A 22,620-nucleotide genomic window follows, 5' to 3' on the forward strand; every position below is an offset into this window, starting at 1 on the left:
CTAGAATAATCCTTACCACATAGAAAACTCAATAGGAAAAAGCTGGCTTCTAGTAAAAAAGTTTTAACAATCACAGAGAAAAATCACAGAGAGAAAATTTTCAGGTCCCATCCCCTCCCACACTCAACACCTTCCAGGATTCTGAATGACTGAATAGTAATATAAACCTCATCTTCTGGTTCTCTTACTTAAGATCTGAAAGGAGTATTCTAATGCCTCCAAGTAAATCTATCTGGTATTAGCTTAGGGCAGCCACAAATGACCTATCTTCATTCAAAGATGAGTACACAGAAGAATCCAACATGAGTTCTATGAAGAAAGTTTGCAAAGTATAAGAGAGAAATTTTTAAAATTATATGAAGAACATTCTTTTCAGAAAGATTCATTATAGAAATCAAAAAATATTTTAGAAAGGATCTGCTTTGTACTGTGAAAGAAATTTTTTTAATGCTTTCATGAAAGAGGTAAAAGTTCACATAAGACAAAAGACTTGGATTTTTCTAAAAAGTCTTATGGAATTAAGAAACAATAAGAAAAATGCCCTACTGATATTAAAAATGGTAATGAGGATGAATTTTTTAAGTTATATCTCAGAAAATGCAATTATTGATATGGAACACAGGTTTGGGAGATGAATGTAGGCAAGGAAATGATAAATGCAGAGGATAAACAGTGAAGATCCAACATACGGCTAACTGATATTCCTGAAGAAATGTGCCAAATAAACAGAATGGAAATACTACTCAAAATAAAACAGAAGCCCTAAACTAAAGAGCTTTATTTGTGTATCAAAAAGGCTCTCCATATACCAGGAAAAAGTAATTAGAAAACAATCCACTCCCAAACATATGCTAGTGAAATTATTTAACTGAAGGCAAAATTTAAATACTATAAGCATCTAGGAGTAGAGAAGAAATACATGCAAATAAAGTAAGATTTAAACTTCGGATTTGAGACAGAACATTAGATATTGGATATCGACTAACAAAAAACAGACAAATGTTGACAAAAGAAGAGATTATAGAAAATAGCAAAGAAGAAAAAAAGAGACCACAAAATAAGGTGATAAGAATAATAACAAGTACATCTGATACAACAATAAATGAATACGGGGTTTTCCAAACTACTCTAAGAAGATTAATTTCTCGCCAGCTTAAAAAATATTCCATAGTATCCAATCTACAAGGGACACCATTAGGAAAAATAAAAATACAAGAAAGGGCAAATATACACTACAAATAAAAAATAAGACAAAGTAGAGTTTCACCTTTTATCAATGTGGTGTACAATCTACAAGGAAAACAGAAGGCTCACAGTTAACAATGTGCTGCATTTTTTTCCATGAAAAAAATTGTTTGTATAGAATCACATATCTGTTTATATACTTAGTTCTACCTCCTTTCAGCAGACAGAGATCTACCTTATTCTTTAGTGCAATTTTAATATATGCCCCCATCACTGGATGCACAATAAAAAGTCTTCCAATGATGGGCACTTAAGGTGTTTCCAGTTTTTAGTTATTCATAAGGACAATGAAAGTCCTTAATCAATGATTTTAGTAAGTGATAGTTATCATCCTATAGATAATATTTATAGATAATATTTAAAGCCCTGGTCCTGGTTACAATCAGCCTGAAAGTATAGGGAGAGAAGGAAACAAGGATAAGCTTTGGGCAGTCCAATGTTTCAAAGTCAAGAGATGATGAGACACCAGCAAGGGAGACTAAGAAAACATAGCAAGTTTGGCAGGAATAGAACCAAGAGGGAGTGCAGTCCCAAAGGCCAAGGGATAAAAGTGTTTAAGGAAGAGCAAGGATTAACTGTACTAAATGCAACTGAGAAGTCACAACAACGAGGACTGTGCTATCTTAAAGCAAATCTGATCGTGTCATTCTTCCTCATAAACCTTATCAGTGGCTTCTCAATCCACTGTGAATAACAATCTCTCCCCCAAGTCCTCACACACATGTTCTTACATACACATGGGGAGCATCTATAAATCCTACATGAGCTGACTCTTGCGTCCTCTCCATCATCCACTGCATCACTGCTCCTCCTGTTCTCTAATGCTGGACGTCATCTGTCCACTTCTCAGATGGGTTCCAAATGTCCACAACATGGACTCTCAAACTTCAATGGGCACACAAATCATCTGCATTTCTAACATGTTCCCAGGTGATGGTGATGCTGCTAGATTGTGAACTAGACTTTTTTTTTTTTTTTTTTTTTTTTTTGTCTTTTTGTATTTTTGTCTTTACTAGGGCCGCTCCCATGGCATATGGAGGTTCCCAGGCTAGGGGTCGAATCGGAGCTGTAGCTGCTGGCCTATGCCAGAGCCACAACAACGCGGGATCTGAGCCAGCTGCATCTGCAACCTACACCGCAGCTCACGGTAACGCCGGATCCTTAACCCACTAAGCAAGGCCAGGGACCAAACCTGCAACCTCATGGTTCCTAGTCGGATTTGTTAACCACTGCGGCTACGACGGGAACTCCATAGACTTTTGATTAGAAAAGAACTAAAAAGAATTATTTCTCCTCTTTCTAGCTATCTTCTATTCATTCTTCAGATTTCAATTTAATTATCGTTTCCTCAAATTTCCCCAGATCATCAGGAATGCTCCTTACGTGTTTCCACACACACTGCACAGCTGCATATTAATTGGCACATTCACAATAATTAATTCACCACCTTTCTTCTCTGCTAGTCTCTAAATTCCCTGAGGGCAGGAATCATGTTTCTATTGTTTGCAGATGCTTACCTAGTGCCTAACTTTATGCCCACCACACAGTAGATACACACAAAAAAACTTCTGATCAATTTAGGTGATTATTCAGCTCTGTATTTCTTAACTTAGAAAGACAATTACAACATAATAAGTTTTTTAAATCAAGTTACAAAACATTATTTACATAGCAATATCCAAGTTCCATTCAATGTTATTTATTTGCATATGGAAAAGTCTGCAATCATACTTAACAACAGTATTATCTCGGGATGGCAAGGTTTTGAGTAATGGTCTTTCTCTTTAGCATTTTCTTGCATATTTGTGTGTATTTGATAAAATACTGTATTTTTATTATTATTTTATAGCAAAGTAATAAAATTAAACACTGAATTCTGACATTTAACCTCTGCTTTTCTTATTTTTGTTGTTGTAGTCACTGCTATTTTAATGTATAGAACAGTCTGTCCACATTTTTCTAAAATGTGACAAGGAATTTCCCTTGTAGTTTGAAGTTGAGTTGAGGGCTAAACCTGGGATCTATAATCTAAGCACTTTTACCACCAGAAGCTGGTTATAAGGAGTACCTGGATTGAGAAGGTCAGCCAATGTTTATGAAGATAACATTTTTGCCATCAACTTCCTTTATTGATGGTGGGTCAACAAAATACACAAGCAATTTTTCTTAGAAAAACCAGTGAAATAGAATACAAGTCCATACATAGACTCGATAACACATCTAAATTTAAGATATGAAAAGCTGACATTTCAAATCAGTGAGAAAGGAGTTCCCGTCGTGGCTCAGTGGTTAACGAATCCGACTGGGAACCATGGGGTTGAAGGTTCGATCCCTGTCCTTCCTCCATGGATTAAGGATCCAGCATTGCCGTGAGCTGTGGTGTGGGCCGCAGACGAGGCTAGGATCCCGTGTTGCTGTGGCTCTAGCAGAGGCTGGCGGCTATAGTTCCGATTAGACCCCTAACCTGGGAACTTCCACATGCTGTGGATGCGGCCCTAGAAAAGACAAAAAAGAAAAAGGAAAGACAAATCAGTGAGAAAAAGAGAGTGTATTGAATAAATGACATTGTGCGATTGGTTAGTCATTTGGGAAAGAAATAACAATGCTTATCTTCTTATCAATAAAGATGGGTCAAAGATTTCTTAAAGAAAGCCATAAAATTACTAGAAGAAAATATCAAGGAATATTTTAAAATATAAGTATAGAAATGCCCTTTCTAAGAATGACATCAAGATTAGAACATATAGGAGTTCCCCTTGTGGTGCAGTGTAAATAAATCCGACTAGTATTCATGAGGACACAGGTTTGATTCCTGGCTCGCTCAGTGGGTCAGGGATTTGGTGTCTCCATGAACTGTGATGTAGGTCGCAGATGTGACTTAGATCCCCCATTGCTGTGGCTGTGGCGTAGGCTGTCAGCTGTAGCTCTGATTCAACCCCTAGCCTGGGAACTTCCATATGGCACAAGTGCAGTCCTAAAAAGCAAAAAAATGAAAAATTAAAATTAAAAAAAGAGATTAGAACACATAAAGGAAACTACTGCCAGTTTTTACTGCTTCTGTATTAGCATAAAACTCTGTATAGCATAAAACACAACTAAAAAAGTGAAAAGCAAACAACAGAATTTATAAAGTCTACAGTGTATATAACAAATAAGTAAAATCTTTAATATAGAAAGATCATTTATAAATCAATAAGAAAAAGATGAATGATAACTGAATAAGAATCGGTAATTCTCAAAAGGAGAAAATAACCAAAAGACACCTAAAAATATGCTCAACCTTACCAGAAATGAATAAAAAATAAAAAGATATTTTTCTTTATAGATTAGGAAAAATCAAGAATATTGACAATTAGTAGTTGAGAGGAAATGAAGAATGTCGTAAATGCTTGGTAGGCATATAAGTTGGTATAACTTTTCTAGAGAAAAGGCTAGTAGTATGCATCAACATTTTTAAACCAAAAATTTTAATAAATAATTCCACACTTAGGAATTTTCCTATACTGCAGCTTGGTTAAGTTAACAAATATTATGAAATAATTTAACTATTCACACATAAACTTGAGTAAAAAATATCAATCTATAGAATGTCATATATAGTTTAAATGCATGTATACACAAGAGATGTTCAGAGGCTATTTCCCAAACTGTTAACATTAGCCTAAGTGTTAAAACATTTTTCATAACTTCCTTTATTTTAAAACCCAAAGTCTAAAATTCTATGCCAAGATTTCTATTCTTAGATGTCCATAAACTTCTCTTTACAATACAGAAATTTTAAAGCAAAAATATGATCAGTATGGAGTATTTTACAGTTCTCATCAAAAGTGGTATTTAGCAAAATAAACATAAATTTGAATAACACATTGCTATTTTAAATAAATTTATACACCATGCTATCCCATTAAAATATCTTTGGTGTTTCCCACAAGTGACACTATATGAAAAACGAGGAAAGCATTAAAACTATATAACCACAAGTATTATGCTTTATAGTCAGCTGTTCATTGCACAGAAAAACCAAAAAGGCACCAAGTGAAAGGGTATTCATTTTGTGTTCACAAATACTTTTCTTGAGATAACTTATTAGTGCAGAAAAAATCATACATTTCTCTGAACTTGTAGGCTCAGCAGACAGATATATTTTGAAAAGGTTAAGCTATGTTTAGCGAGGTAATCCTCAAGAGATGGATGCCAGAGAATTAAATATTCACTACTTAAATTAACTTCTTATTTGGTACTTAGGAACAAATTGCCAAGAATTATCATCATCAAATAGAACATTTATTGACTCTCTTGGAAAAAGAAAGTGAGATCTACTTGAAGAAAAAAAAATTTAGAATTGGAAAGAAATCAGTATTTTTAACACTTCGCATGAATAACAGAGGCTGAAGTCTGCAAAAGGGTGCTTGGCTTGCAGAGCGCTAATGGAAAAGATTCAATATAGTAGTTTCATGACCACTAGATTATGTTTATTATGTCTTTATTTCTACTGTCAGCTTTAGGCTTTTAAAAGACATTCTAAGGTGGTCACATGGAATTGATATTTTCTACAAGAGATACTGGAGCAATTTTGAAATTTCCAAAATTCTTCACGTATAATTTTATTCGTAAAATTAGGAATGTTGCATAAGTCCTTTAAAAAATCTTTTTGCCTAAATAGAAAATAAACATGAGAATCACCTTTTCTGGAGGATTCAAACTGAGTAGCACTGTGATTAGTAAACACAGGAAAAGCAGATGACTTTAAACCTTAAAAGAATGAGTCAAGTGTTACAATTTACTAAAAGTTTGAGTAAATGAGATCAGAATACAGCCTGAAAAGTGGGGGTTATAAAGTTACAAATAAGTTTTGGTAGCATAATTAAAAGTGATCAAAAAATAACACTAAAAACACGTCTCCTTAAATTTAACTTAAAACTTAATATTTTAGTATTTTTTAAATGTGTTGTAGAAGTTTCTTGTTTGTTTACATGATTCCTACCAATTCTTCTGAAAGAAAAGAGAATTTAGAGTATGCATTCTTTATGTGCAGGTGCTACTGTCCCTAAGGAAGTGACAATTGGTGGCTAGGGTGGGTGGTGATAAAAGCTTACTCTTTTTATGTATAAGGCACAGATATACAGATATGCACACAATACCATAAACAGACACACAGTATACCTAGAATGCTACAATTTAATGGAGAGGGGAAATTAGAGAAAAGGAATCTAAAAAGCCTTCTTAAGGGAATGATAATGAAAAAAAATTTGAGGAAAAACCACATTAAACAAACCTGGATTCTAATCACTATCTAGAGATAAGAACTTGGGCAAATAACCTGATATTATAAAGTCTAAGTGTCTTCATGAATAAAATGGAAATTGTGACTTCTCTCTTATAGTTGAAGATTTAAAAAGAAAGATGCAAAGCACACAGCACAGTACAAGGGATACAGTTCCTGTTAAATAAACGTTAGCTCCCTTTCCTTTTCTCCTCTTACTTGAGGATGCTATAAATTATTTACTCACCACAAAGAATACTCAGATTCCAAAGAAAAGTGAAACACAAGGAAAAATGGAAAAAACTCCAGAGGAAATGACTTATGTACATGATCCCTGGACCCAAGTATACCAAATGATGGTGAAATCTGAAAGCTGGCTTCAACTCCCAAATCAGTGCTATTCTTAGTTGTATGAGCCTGGCATAGCTGCTTGATTTTTATGAGTTTCAATTTCCACATCTGTACTCCCCAGAGTTATTACAAAGAACAAAAGAGATCACGTATGTGACACTCTTAGGGAACTATAAACCACTAAACTGGAGTTCCCATTGAGGATCAACCGGTTACAAAATCCAACTAGTATCCATGAGGATGTGAGTTCAATCCCTTTCCTTGCTCAGTGGGTTAAGGATCCGGCATTGCCATGAGCTATGGTGTAGGTTGCAGATGCAGCTCAAACCCCACATTGCTATGGCTGTAGCACAGGTCGGCAGCTGCAGCTCTGATTTGACCTCTAGCCTGGAACTTCCATATGCTGCAGGTGTGGTCCAAAAAAGAAAAAAAAAAACAAAACACCAATCTAAAATTACCTTAGGATGAGGCATGGTTCATGTCAACAATGACAGGAAATGAAGACACTGATCTAGACTGTGTATGTACAGAGAAGGAATAGAAAGGACAAAAATTTCTTTTTTTCCCTAGTTCCCAAGAGCAGAAAGAAGCAAGTCTTCAAAATCTAAGCCTCAGAGACAGAAATTCTTTGACCATTTAAATCCCATTGAAAACAAAATTATCAGTGGATTTCCTACCTGTCTCTTTGCTCTTCATCTGTGTAGCGGTTGTCTAAGAAAGAGGTTCCAAACACTCCAAGAAGAGTACTGTGGCCTTTCTTGTTGGCTGTATGATACACTCGAGAAGCCAGGCGCAAATCAATGGGCAGCTCCTGGGCGGGGACAGTGGCGCACAGTTCGTGAAGGGTTGGAGTGGAGTAGTCTTGTGGAATTCTGCAACATGGACAGGAAAGTGAGCTTCTTTCTACTATTTTGTGCTCTTTAGATATATTTACACTGATAGTTTCACTCAGGCTCTAAAAGAATGTCTAAATGTAGGAGATCACACTTAATACTATAATAGCAGTTTGTAAGAAATTTAATATTACGATCTCAGGCCGTTGACCAGATCATCAGTCATATAGCCAACAACCTGCTGAAGATCTCAACCTATATGTCTTTTAGATACGTCAGATGCAAGGTCTACAAGCAAACTCATTATCATCCCCTCCTCCCTCTAATATCTTTTCTCCTGGATTCTGTAGCTCAGTGACACCACAACCAGCCATCATCCATTACTCCTTTGCTACTCTGCTCAGATGCTCAAGTCCCTGAAGAAGCAAAATAATACATTCTCCACTACCTAACATCAGTGGAAACCTGGGGCTCTCTAAATTATTGTGGCATCTTCTTTTCCACCATGCCAGAACTGGCCTCTCTGCTGCCTTTGCAAAGTAGAGAAGAGGGCATGAAAATCTGCTTTCTTAATCCCCATTGTCACTTGACATCCCATCTAATCAACACTTTTGAGCACCTACTATGAACCAAATTTTATGTGAGGTGATCTAAATACAGCATCTGCAATGAAACCATATGGGAGGTATTGCTATCCTTACATTGGAGCAGGCTTATTTTAGATAGGTCACAAAATCAAAGAGTGGCTGCTAGGAACTAAACACAGTGCTGCTAACTGTAGGTCAAGTTTCTTTCCTTTTAATGCCTGTTAATGAGTCCTAAGGAGAACGTGACCCTTAGCCAGTACTACTCCACCCATACCTCCTGCAAAACTCTATCGCACCGGTCTTTAAATACTCTTCTATCCAGCACAACGGTTCTTTGTTGCGTGCTGCAGGCATCCAACTTACTTCTAAGTTTCAAGGCTCCTAGAATCTGGCCCTACTTCTAGCACAGCAGTTAAGAATGTAGACTCTGGAGTCAGACTGCCTCTGTTCCAATCTTATTTAAAGTTATCACTTGGCAATAAGCAAGTCATTTAATTTCTTTATACCTCAGTAAGTTGAGAATAACAACATTAGTACATCCTGGGTAAGCTGCTTTAAGAAATAAAGGAGTGAATACATTTAAAACAGTGTCTCTCATATGGCAGGTGTTAGCTTTTATTAGCCTCCAGGACACTTCACAGGGCCAGCAAGCCCATCCCTTTCTTCAGATATGGATAATTTGTTGCCTACCCTTTTGTCCATGTCTAAACATTCTTTTTTTTTTTTTTCTGCCCATGCCTGCAGCATATGAAAGTTCCCAGGCAGGGATCAAACCTGTGTTACAGCAGTGACCCAAGCCCCTGAAATGACAACCCACTATACCACAGGAGAACTCCTAAACATTCTTTAAACAGTATCTCAAGGACAAACTTCTCTGCAAAGTTCTTTTTTCTTTCTTACAAATATCTCTTTTTATATGTTGCCCTATTCTTGTCCCACTCATTCTGACCCTTTATCTAATGGGTTAATGCAGATCCGTCCACTAACTGCCCCATGTGTCTGGATAGCAGGACAGTATAAATTATAGATGTTGGAGTTGGCTGGGCCCGGATCAGAAACCTAGTTCTAATACTTACAAACTCTATTATTGGCCTCTCTGAAGGTCTGAAAAGTGAGAACAAAAATTCTTAATTCTTGCTTTATAAAAATTGATAACAATAAGAGTTAGCGTTCCTGAGATAGTCTCTGGAACTCTCAAGAAATGCTTGTTTATTTTTATTGCTGTTGTTATTAATTTACACTGCACAGTACCTAACCTGTTGCGAGGCACAGTATGTACATTATTGAATCACTAATAGTGGTTTATGTCATTTCCAAACCCACACAGGGACCAACAAAAAACAGGACATGAAATCTGTATGTTTTAGTAGAAAAAAGAAAACAGAGGTAAATCTAAAGCATTTGTAAACGTTTGAGACAAAAAAGACATAACTCGGGTACTAAAAATGGGTCTCCAGGCAGCCCAGGATCCCAGGCACTCAGGGTTCCTAAGAAAGGACTGGAGAAAAAGGAGAGAAAGAAAGGTGAGTTCCGATGTCAAGCTCACCTACGTCTTCATTCTGTCTGGGACAGGTCCTGGCTAGTGGAATGTTCTTGAGATTACATTACGGATTTTTTTTTCCTTAAAAAAGCATCAGCACCAATCTGAATTTCTATGTTCCCATCATACTCTAATAACACAGATCTCCAAGTGAATCTCCCTTGGTTATTGAGCTAAATAACACTATGTTTTCAAGAGGTGGTGGAATTCCCAAGAAAATAATCTAATTTGGAGGCAAGTCACTGGTGAGAAAAGTTAGGTTTAAAAAACTGATTAAGGAAAAAGGAGCAGTGAATAAAAGATTTTCTAAAGCCCTCTTTTATCATATAAAAATTTTAAATACCATTATTTTTATTCTTCTGCATTTCATTCACATGTCTTTGTAATGGAGATTTCTAATTTCAGTTTTAATGAATTAACACAGTACTACATATACCGAAAAGATCTACAAATATTTTTGGCATGTTCAAGAAAGGCGGTGTGTTTTTATAGCACACTCTCCTTAAACAGGACTATTTGTCATTCTTTGAAACACTAAGACATAAAAAAGAAAAGACTCTGTCTCTGTGTGTGGCCACACTACTTTACCTAATGCACTAAATGCAAGGTTTTTGGGGGAAAAAAAATCAAGAAGTTTCTGCTTCATTGATAATCTGACAGTAACTATTTATTGAAGGTAAAATACTTGTTGTCTGCTGTCACTATTTGTTTTAATACATAATCTTGCTAACTAAATGAGCTTAAAGCAATGCAGATAAGCAATGGCATGTACAGGGTCACTTAAATGCCAATTTGACTCTTTCATAAACTTTGGAATTCTTTTCCCATGAGTCTACTCTCAGCTACTAAATTGCGAGTAATACCCATTTACAAAGTTTAGGCTGGCCATAAAAAGGTTGTCTTCCACGTCCTGCACACTTTTCAGTGCCCTGTTGTTAAGCAACAACAAAAGCTAATAATTAAAGCTTCTTTAAGCCTCCATAAAGAGTTAAATGAAGAAGAATCTAGAATCAACCAGCCTATAAAAACCTAGTGAAGAAATAAGGAGAAAATCAGTTTCGACAAGGTGAATGTCAACAGATAAACCATAAATCTAAACTGCATTTGCACAGTATTATTCAAAATTGTGGCTGCAATATGTGTAATATGAAACCCTACTGAAAATATGTGGAGGTAGGGGAATGAAACATGCTGTGATATATTAGGCCATCTAAATTCCCAAACTGACGGCCTATGGACATTTTGTGTTGGGTTGTCTTTTGTTTCATCATAACAAAAATTAACTGATATAATGAGCAATTAATTCAAATAAGGCATTACAGTGACCAAAAAATCAAATCTAGCAAGTTAACATAATTTTTTGTCTCACAAAGAGCTATTTTTATTCTAGCTATTCTTATGTCATTAAACTAAGTGCATTAATCAAAAAAAAAAAAAGAATAGAAAGAGATATGGAGCATAACATATATATCCTTATATACCTGCCACCACCTCTTCCTGTGAGAAGGTTTAAGTTGGATCTCACGTATGCATTCCTAAAACACATAGTTTTCCTTTAAAAACACACTTTTAGCTATCAATGCTACTGAATAACTTCTCTTCAGACAGTAAAATTTGTTAAGTTAAGGAAATTACTTTTTTTTAGGTAGTTTTGGATCACACAGTGGTTTTGAAACCTTGGTTTGTCTCTGTTGTGGAATTCCTAATTTACTTTTTCGTGTTCGTTTAACTTCTTTTCCTTTGATTTGCAACAATTCAGATGATTTCACCTTTAAAAAAACATAAGTGTGCTGTTAAGAAAACTTGTAACTGAAAGTTAGATCTTTCGCTTATATTTATCGGTCCATTTATATACTCCTACTTTCTATGCATATTTTACAACAGAATATAAATCCTGGGAGTTCCCGTTGTGGCTCAGTGGTTGGCGAATCCAACTGGGAACCATGAGGATGCAGGTTCGATCCCTGGGTCTTGCTCAGTGGGTTGGGGATCCGGCGTTGCCATGGGCTGTGGTGTAGGTTGCAGACGTGGCTCAGATCCCGCGTTGCTGTGGCTGTGGCATAGGCCAGCGGCTACGGCTCCGATTCAACCCCTGGCCTGGGAACCTCCATATGCCGTGGGAGCAGCCCAAGAAATGGCAAAAAGACAAAAAAATAAATAAATTAAAAATTAAAATAAAATAAAAAAGAATATAAATCCTAAAGGTAGAGTTGATATTCTTCTCTAAATTTATTCCTAAATTTTTAAATATACAAATTCAGAGCAATAAAAATATTAGTACCATATTTACTTGTATTTTATTTATTGCCTTTAAACCACTGAAGAAAAAATAAAAGATTTTTCCCTCTATAAATCTATACTTCTTGATAGGTATATTTAATACAACTTACCTTTAGCCCTTTAGTCACTTAAAGTCTGGCATGACTGGTGGCTATGACCACAAGCCAAAATGAATTTAATGCTCTATACAACTATTTTTAGTAATGTTTACCAATTTATACATCCTATAGTTATTTTTATTTCCTCTGCTTGGGAAACACATTTCTGTGCCAAATAATTGCCTCTTAATCATTACAGCTATTAGAAGGATTGTTTTCCTGGACTGCTTAGGAAATTTGCAGAATTCTCAGCAACAGTTCATCTAAAGATATCCTTCTCTATGGGCTGCTCTGTACATTTTTGAGACTAGACTTCAGGAAGAAAGCAGGGAGGTTTTCTTTGGGAAAAGCAGAGAGATATGACTGAGTAAATAGAAGGAGGCCAGATAAAGGGAGGTTTTTCTAAATTAGGTGGAAAGTTTGGCTTGATGCAGTAGTCAGGAGAGAGACATTGCAACATCTTAAGTAAGGAAGTGATGATGTATGAGGAAAGCTCCGAGTTTGGGGCATTCCATCTCACCATCCAGTCTATGTTTGAATTTCCTCTATAGTATCTCCACCAAAGGCCATCCATCCAGTCTCAAACATGATTAGAACAAAGAACTTGGATACTTCCAACCATAGTCACTTTCCTGTTGAAACCCTTCCATGTGTTAGAATTTTTGTTTGCTTATTATTGAGGCTAACAACTTTCATCCCCCAATCTCAATTCAAACCTCAGGATCATACAGGCATAGCCTGGCTCTCCTCCATTTGACAAGCAAATATTTGAATATAGTTGACTCCCCTGAGCCTGCTTTCCCCCCAGATAAGCATCCCCAGGGCCTTTAACTCTACCTTACATGACATGGTTTTAAAACTCTGCATTGTCATTCTTTGTGCTCTCTTCCAAATAGTCTCCAATTTGTCAGTGTTTCTCCTGGCGCTAGTACACAGATCTGAACACAATATTTGAGGTGGGATGTGATCAGATCCACCAGGAGAAAGATGATCCCCTTTTATGGTAACAGTCAATCAATGCAAACTATGATTGCAAATGTCTTCCTATCACAAAACTAAATTACAACTTAAACACTGAAGTCTTTTTCACATTTGCTCTGAGTCATGCCATCCCATATCTACGCACTTAGTTTGTGGAGCCAAGGAAAGAACTATACATACATTTATCCCAATTAAATTTCATCTGAGGTCTGACCAACCAAATCTAACCAGTCACATTTTGGACATTATCTGCAAATCCAATCAGTAAATCTTCCATATCTTATCCAAATTATCAGAAAATATGCTGAATTGGACATGGTCTCGTAACAGTCCATTAGGGACTTTCATGACTAATTGTGCATCCTTTGCATAACTAGTTCTAAATCCACCCAACAGTTCACCTGATTACAGCCTTGTCTCCTAAACTGTCACTGGGAGGCTTTCATAAATGGATTGCTGAAATCCAAAGGATAATAACAATAACTAAGCCTTATTGACTTTTCTGGTATGCCTGGCTCTTTTCCATGATACACTTGTGTTGAACCTCAAGTCTGACACTTCTCTCATGTTTAGTTTAGTAATTTCAGGAAAAAATAATAATAATAACGTTGGTCTTCCATGGCTTGCCCTTAGGGAATCATGCTGGCTCAAGGTGATTACATGTTCCTTTTATAAGGGTTCAAACACAATTCTTTTAATGATTCATTTAATCATTACAGAATTTTCTCTAAAATCAGTGCATATATTCAGAAACCATAACTCTTACACTTAAAGAAATAAAACTCAGATTTGCAGTTGCCAGTGTCCAGGCTCCTAGCACCTCTCCTACCTCCTCAAAGCTGCTGCTGACAGGGGCCAACAGGCTGAAATCGATCTATCTGAGCCAACAGGATCAGATAGCCAACTCTTAAAATCTTTCCCCAATCTTGGGCTTCAAATTTCTTTTATCAATTCTTTTTCTTTTCTTTCTAAACTAAGGACCATTCTCCTTGTCAGACTTAAGAGAAGCAAAGTACAATTTTATCAGCTTCCCTTTCTTTTTGTCATAGGTATGTTTATTTAAAACCTCAACCTTTTCTAAAAATAAATTAAGTCCTCTCTGTCATCTGTTGTCATCACACTATTCATCCACAATGACAGGGTTATCCTTCCTTTTTGCTCTCTCTGCTCCAAAACTAACACCAAAAAAATACTTTCTTAGTCTTAGCATTATACACAGGCCTCAACCCATTCTGGATCTTAGCCCTCCTGATATAATTGTTATACCCAAATGGCACTTTAATGTTTATCTATGGATATGTATTTCTTCTTTCATCTTCTGTATATTTTTAAAACTCTGAATGCAATAAATCACTCAAAATTGTTTAATAAGAATTTGAGGTGATGTGGGGTATCTCACATCTCAAACACCATTCCACTTAGAATCTAAGGATATGTGCAGCTTTTTTTTTTTAACAGACTTTGGACATTTTTTCTCTCATAAAATGCACAACAGTCCTCTCATGGCTTCCTCTGTCAGTCATTTCTTCACAGTCACTATTATCTAATTTCTCTTTCTGTTGGTCATGACTTAGACCAGAGCTCTGATATATTTTATTATACTAATGAGCTTCTAAGGGTTAGAAATGGTCAATTAAGTAAGGATGAATTAAATTCTCTACTTTATTGCTGAATGAGACCCTCTGGTATATATCTGAGCAGCGAAGTCCTGCATTTCTCCCTTATCACTCCTCTGTGCCAATTCTATGAGATGTCACAGGGAGTTTTCTCAGAAACAACTCACAGACACAGAGAACAGACTTGTGGTTGCCAAGGGGGAGAAGGGGTGGGAAGGGATGGATTGCATGTTTGGGATTAGCAGATGCAAACTAGGATATGTAGGATGGATAAACAACCAGGTTCTACTGTGTAGCACAGGGAACTACATTCTATATCCTGACATAAACCAAGAATACGTAAAACTGAATCACTTTGCTCAACAGCAGAAATTAACACAATATTGTAAATCAACATACTTCAATAAAATAAATTTTAAAAAAGAGAAGAGGTTTTCTTACACCCCCCCCCCCCCACAGTGTGGCCTGACCTGCTAGAGTATATTGTTCCTCATTCCTGTGCCAGAGATGCTGGAGACTAACTTTATGGCCTCAAATGTCCAAACAAGGTAAAGTTCACAGACAATAACTGATCCTGAGATGTTATCAAAAATTAAAAAAAAAAAAAGCTTAAGATTTGGTGAGATGAGTCAGAAAACTTCCAGCACTGTTTTCTCTGGCGTTTCTGATATGTCCAATAATATCCCACAACAATAAACCATAAAGTCTTATCAGACATTCTCTTCTTCTTTTGAAACACTTCTGGTTTCAGTTTGGAACCCTCTTAATCCATTCTCTAAGTGTCTCTCATCAAACCACTCCTCCCAGTCAAGTGAGGGACACTCCATCCACAGTCATTGGTGCCACTGTGAGTCTGTGTTCTTGTACTTAACAAAATACCTGTTCGTTGTTGTTAGGAAAGGCAGGGATGCAAAGATGTAAAGAGCAAAGGCTCCAGAATTAGACCACCTCAGTTCAAGTCCTGCCTCTGCAACTTAAACATATGGTTGTACCTGGGCAAGTTATTTAATCTTCTCTATGACTTGCTTTTTTTAACTATAAAATGAGGGTTTTAAGGTTGCTATTAGGAAAAAATAACATGTGTAAAACACTTAACAAAGTGGCTGGAACATGGTAAACATTAATTAAATTCTACTTACCTTAGGAAATGGCTGTTTTTATCATAAACAAATAATTTTGCATATTTCCTAATAATATGTTAGACCTGCTACAGCAAACCAAAAGAATGAACATTATGGGATTTTTTTCAATGAGGGATTTAAATTCCTGACAGGCCACAGTGGTTAAACCACTGTCTAGAAAATCCATTTCATTCTTTGACACATTTAGTAGCTAACCATTCGCCCCTTAAGCCTACATTTTATTTCCAAAGTCCCAAAGTTCAGGCAGGAGAATAGATAAAAACACTACCTGTACCCACCAGCCGAATACTTGTATATCAATATGCTATAGTTTTTAAAGATGCCTTCTTGGAGTGCCCTTCATGGCAGCAGAAACAAATCCGACTAGGAATCATGAGGTTGCGGGTTCAATCCCTGGCCTCGCTCAATGGGTTAAGGATCCGGCATTGCTGTGAGCTGTGGTGCAGGTCGCAGAAGCAGCTCAGATCTGTTGTTGCTGTGGCTCTGGCGTAGGCCGGCAGCAACAGCTCCAATTAGACCCCTAGCCTGGGAACCTCCATATGCCACAAGTATGGCCCTAAAAAGACAAAAGACCAAAAAAAAAAAAAAAAAATGCCTTCTAAGTTCTCCACACGTGGAAGATGCCAGGCTTCACCTGGAATAGTCGGCAATGAGTAGGGTCACCAAGCTTGGGAGATGAAGTAAGATAGCTCACACTTGCATGACTTCTGATGAAGTCAGTCACCAATCACTACCTAAATCCCTTCCCCCTGATAGCAGTGATGGATTTTCTCTGGTCACCTATTAAGTTTGGCCCTTCCTTACTACTTATTACTGTGGGAAAATCAGTATGCGGGTATCAGGTGCAATGAACCTAAGAAAGTAGGGCTTGAGGGGAGTTCCTGTTGTGGCTCAGCTGAAACGAATCTGAGTAGTATCCACGAGGACTCGGGTTCGATCCCTGGCCTCCCTCAGTGGGTTAAGGATCTGGCATTGCTGTGAGCGGTGGTGTAGGTCACAGACTCGGCTCGGATCTGGTGTTGCTGTGGCTGTGGTATAGGCCAGCGGCTACAGCTCCTATTCGACCCCTAGCCTGGGAACCTCCATATGCCACGGGTGTGGCCCTAGAAAAGACAAAAAAAAAAAAAAAAAAAGAAAGTAGAGCTTGAGAAATGAATGAAAACCAGGAGGCGCCTGCACTAATCCAGACATAAGGTCACCAGGACACAGACTAATATGGGGACAACTGGAAAAGAGAAAAAGGAATTATAAGCAATAATGTTTAGGAGGAATCTAAGCCTTGGGCACTGATTATTCTGTGAAAGACAAGAAAACAATATGGTCATGGCTAAATCTAAGGTTTCAGAGTTCGGAGTTTGGGTCAAAAGTTGAAGAACTAGTAATGGCCAGTTGACTTGAATGCCATGGTCCTTGGTGGGGAGAGGGGGACCTAGAAGAAGAGGGACTGACTAGAAAGGCTGGTGATAATCAGGATAAGATGCTGTGGTTCAGGGAAAAGTGTTTTTTTCAAAAATCTTAATAATGATATATCTATTTTAAAATAAACTCATTTAATTAAGTCAAAAGTGACTCAAATTAAAGTACTAAGTAAATAATAGGAAGGCAATATCCAAATACAATAAAATTATAAAAATTACGCACAAATAAAATGAAACAAAATTAAATTCTCACAGTAGGAAAAGACTCATGGAACCGCACAAACCTAAGTGGGGCAATTATGAACGCTACAAAGTTCACCCAGTCCTGGTCCCTGGGCTATAAACTCCTGACTTCTCTCAGTATAGGAACAGCAAGAACTTTGGTCAATTTCTGAAAGCCCTGAGCTTCCTTCACTCCTTAAAAAAATCTCTCCCCAGAATTGCAATTAGGTTTGAAACTAAAAGCTCTCTAAAAACTGAAGTCCCCTCTTCCCAAGTAAGAAACTTTCACATCTAAAGCCCTTTCTTCAGAGTGAACCCTCCCCGGTGCCCTGGCCCTTCCTGGACTACTACATCTTCACACCTACACATTCTCAACTCTCACAACTCTGTTTCCAACATAAGTAGGATTTTACCTTTAAAGACATCTGCTCAGCTGCTTTTGAATCAGCTATGGGCTGTTCACCCTCCAAAGGTTTACTTGACTCATCTGTTGGCTGAATTTCCAAAGTGTCCTGGGGTTTAAATAATACACTTTCTGCATCTGAGACTCCCCATTCTGATATATCCTCTTGTTCAATCTGGGAAATACTTGATACAGCTTCAGGAACGTTCTCAAGCACATTCTGTTGGGAAACGTAAATGTACACACTCTTGTTATTGGTCTTCCATAGTTTTAAGTTACGTAATGTTTTTCTCTCTGACAACAAAATGACAATGAAAACACATGATTTAAATTACGGAGAGGTAATAAGTTTCCTCTGAAAATCCAGAAGAAACTCAAACTGACTTAAGAAAAATGTGAAGCCTCAAAATAGAAAATGAAGGAAAATAAGCTTGAGAGAGCAATGGTAATCCTCCAGCTGCAAATGACCCTCTCAGGACGCTGCCCAGCCTCACCGATTCACAGAGCCATTACTGATCTTTATCATTATTCTGTGCCCAGCTCTATTTTAGCATATATGACACTACATTACAATTGTCTAAGTAATCGTCATCGTAATCACTGACATATATGGGCATTTTCTCATTTAATTTTAATCTTTACCACAACTCTATGAAGTAGGAACTTTTGTAACCCCATTTATGGATGAAGAAACTGAGGCTTAACGAAGTTAATTAACCTGCCCAAGGTCATAGTGAAAGTAGCAGGACAGTATATGAACCTAAACAACCTAAATCCAAATTGTATTCTCTTACCCTTTTTTTATTTCATACAATAGCCTACTGGTTCTCAAAAGTGTGGTTCACAGACACCTGACAGTTGAGGCCCTTTCAGGGGAGCTACAATGTCAGAACTATTTTCATAATAATATTAAGGCTTATTTTCCTTTTTCACTATGTTGACCTTTGCTTTGATGATGGAAAAGCACTGAGGAGTAAAACAGTGAGACAATACTTATGAAGTAATTAACACACAAGATACAAAATCATGCAAAGTAAAGTTCCATTCAAGGAGCAAGGGAGATCAATTAATTTTAATGTAATGATATACAGTAAGTTCATTTATAGGGTTTCAGATTCTCCACTGCAACTAATCGTTAAGAAACTACCACTTGCGAACTTTGGTGTATTAACAAAGACCATCAATAACTATGTAAGAAGGTTATTAAAATGACTCCTTTCTAATCTGTATCAGATTAGAATTACTTAATATACTTCAACCAAACTGAACACACTTCAACAAACTGGATGCAGTAGCAGATATGAGACTCTAGCTCTCTTTTAAACCAGGTATTAAAGAGATTTGCAAAAAAAAAAAAAAAAAAAAGTGACAATCCTACCCTTTTCACTGAATTGTTTTGTTTTACACATTATTTTTCCTAAAAATATGTCTTATGTTAATGTATAACAGGCTTATTATTATTTTAAATGAATGAATAAATAATTGTTTTTCTCAGTTTTAATTTCTAGTACAGTAAATATTGGTTGACTGAATACACATAAACAAAACTCCTTTGGGTGCTTAAAATATTTTTTAAGAATTTTAAAGCCATCCTGAGATCAAGTTTGAGAACTTCAAAATCTTAAAGTTTGATAAATTCTTTAAAAAAGAAATTGTGTCTTACCTGTCTTTTATATCTTAAGCACTTAGAGCATTGTAGACCCTGTGCTATTATTTGAGTGAAAGAATGAACGGATGAAAGGAAAGAAAATTACAGGCATTTTTTCTCTACTATGCAATTAGTCTCTATTTAAAATATTTATTACACAGGATTGTACTTTGTTTCTTCATATACTGGTCTATCCCACACAATGAGTTCCTAAAGGGCAAGAACTGTGTTTTCTATCTTTGTATCAACCATGTCTAAAACAATGCTGACCACACTGTACAAAAGGAATGAATGGATAAATTCTTTGATTTTTTTGATAAGTATGTGAGGAAATCATTCTAGATGATGATTCAAAAACAATTTAAAATGGTGAGTACTGGAGTTCCTGCTGTGGCTCAGCAGTAATGAACCCAACTGGTATCCATGAAGATGTGGGTTCGATCCCTGGCCTACCTCAGTGGGTTAAGGATCTGGCGTTGCCATAAGCTGTGGTGTAGGTCACAGATGCAGCTCAGATCCTGCATTGCTGTGGCTGTGACACAGGCCAGCAGCTGCAGCTCCAATTCCCTAGCGTGGGAACTTCCCATGTGCCACAAGTGCGGCCCTAAAAAAGCAAAATTTTTTAAAAATTAAAAAAAAATCACAAAAGTAAATGGTGAGTACTTCAAAAGGAAAGATATTAGACAAGAATGTTCTTTAAAAGAAAATAAGTTACAACAAAGAACTAAGAGACAGCTGGCGTGTGGCCTCAAGATGCTCACAGCTGAGGCAGCTATGCTATAAGTGCAGGGTATCTGGTACCATCTGGAAAGAGCAGGCCCCCTCTGGATGGCAGCTTGTTGGCCAGTGCTGCCCAGATAAATCTCAGGCTGGGAAGCTTCTACGAGTCAACGGGATAGGGAGGAAAGACAGAGTTCTGTTCTCTGGCACAGAGTAGGTACCCAAAACACTTGTCTGGAATGAAAGACACCACAGAGGAACTGTTTTTTACCATGGCCAGGTATACCAATTTAAAAGGTATTATACCTCTAAAGAAATGGTAAACTTCTTCCTAAAAAGCCAGTGACCAGGAGAGGTCCAGTGATTGATTGTTTACAAATGTCAAAGCTTGAGGGTGTGGCTCCTACAGAATTATAAAGCAATTGATATTTTTGTTTAAATCCTTATTTTAAATAATCGAGGTGATGTATATATAGCTAGGTATCTGAAAATTGGCCTTTTTCATAGTTTCCTTCAAAATGGAATCATTTTTTCTTACACTATATGAATATTCAGTGAATGGTATTAAGTCAAGTTTTTTCTAGTAATGAAGATTTCTGTTTTTTTTTTTTTTAACCTAATCGATCTTGTATTTTCAGTTTACTATACTTATTAGAAGCTTACAGGTCAGAGATTTTGATATCTACCTGTAAACAGCAGCTACTCTAAGTCAGTTTTAAGCTGTTAGCATACGTGGTAAGGCTTCAAAACTGATTTATCCCCATAGTGCCACACATGCTGGGTCTTGAGAAAGTGGTAAGAACACAGAGGGGGAAAATGCATGACTCAGTCCAAAAGCATCTCAAACTCTGGTAGGCAACCATTTGTAGTAACTTTAACAATATAGGATCCATGATTTTTGTGAAAGTATTCAATAATTTTCTAAACATGGTATAGAATCCTAAAACAAACTGTGATCTGAGTTTTTATGTATGTGGAATCATGTTTTCAGGAACTAAAGGAGCTTGTTATTTAATGAAATAATTTTACAAATCTTTTGTAAAGGACTGATCACCATCACTTGTTTTATGTAAATGTGGATTTCTATACACTGGAAGACACTTCCCATTCACAGAGAATATGGTTCTCAATTGCTTTGAATCCCGTTAAGTATTTTGCCAACAAAGGATGAAAAAGAAGCTCTATTTCTGAAATTAAACATGTCATCAAGTGCCCATATTTCTCTACAAAATACTCCCCTTGTTGATGTTTTCCATAACTCTTCTAACTAAATAAAGAATAAGGTAATGCTTTCTGAGAAGCTAATAAATTTTAATTAATTCTCCAACTGCCTTCTAGATCTAAATGTCTTTAGACCAGAAGAACTGTTAAGATCTCTTCCTTCTGAAAAGAGTTTGAGGCCTTAGTTCAGAAGATCTATGATAAGCAGCAATGGTGAGCCAAAATAGCCAAGACTCTCGATGTGGTATTAGATTAGATATGCTTATAGTTAAACACGCCTCTAAAATAAATCAGAGTTGTTCTTTTTAACTCTCTAGATAAACATTCAAGCAAAAAAGGCAGACTATTACCTCAATCTAGGCAAGGAGGATTTTTTTATTAAAGACTTTACCGTTTGAGTTTCCTTAATACTTATCTGTAGTCCTTGTTCTGCTTGCACTTGAGGTGTTTTGTACCAGTACACTTTTCCCATTAAGGAAATATCCTTGAAGGAGGAAAAGAAAACAATTAAAATAATGCCAATTGTAAAAAGCACTGAGGTATATAATGCAATGCACTAAAATTCTAGTCAATATAATGCAGTAAATGAGAAATACAGAACAAAAGATACAATAAAAAAATTTTGTCTACTATTTCAATTTTAGGGCTTTTTAAATTATTGATCTCTACTGCTACATCATCAGATTTAATAAGACAATTAGGTAATATTAAATCAAATACTAAAAACACTGCTCTTAAATGGCTGCTCAAGAAAGATAAAATCAAAACTAAAATTTAATCAAACCAAGAGCAAGAAGGAACATAAATATACTTTAAATTTTAATGAGTATACCTGCTAGTGTTATTTTTATCATTATTAATGCTAATTGCTACAATATACTCTCAGGTCAGCTGAAGTGGTAAGAAGACCACACACCACAATGTCTAACAATGAATAGGAATCAAGAGATCCAGCTTCTGCACAAACTGTAAAGTCACAGGCCAGACATTCAACAGGCAAGTTATTCTGCTTCCCTTTACCTCAGTTTTATCACCATTAAAATGGATGTTTA

General features: G+C 36.5%; 1 protein-coding gene across 1 annotated transcript in view; it reads right to left on the bottom strand.

The window, feature by feature from the left end:
* Positions 1–22,620, bottom strand: part of TTC6 (tetratricopeptide repeat domain 6) — a 215,976-nt gene that overhangs the window by 126,884 nt on the left and 66,472 nt on the right. Inside the window, exons 2-5 of the mRNA XM_021099129.1 lie at positions 21,960–22,052; positions 17,990–18,199; positions 11,455–11,588; positions 7,537–7,731 (exon numbers count right to left, since the gene is read on the bottom strand). Coding sequence (XP_020954788.1) covers positions 7,537–7,731; positions 11,455–11,588; positions 17,990–18,199; positions 21,960–22,052 — 632 coding nt within the window. The remainder of the gene's footprint in view (positions 1–7,536; positions 7,732–11,454; positions 11,589–17,989; positions 18,200–21,959; positions 22,053–22,620) is intronic.

The sequence above is a fragment of the Sus scrofa genome, chromosome 7 (assembly GCF_000003025.6).
Source record: "Sus scrofa isolate TJ Tabasco breed Duroc chromosome 7, Sscrofa11.1, whole genome shotgun sequence".
NCBI lineage: Eukaryota > Metazoa > Chordata > Mammalia > Artiodactyla > Suidae > Sus > Sus scrofa.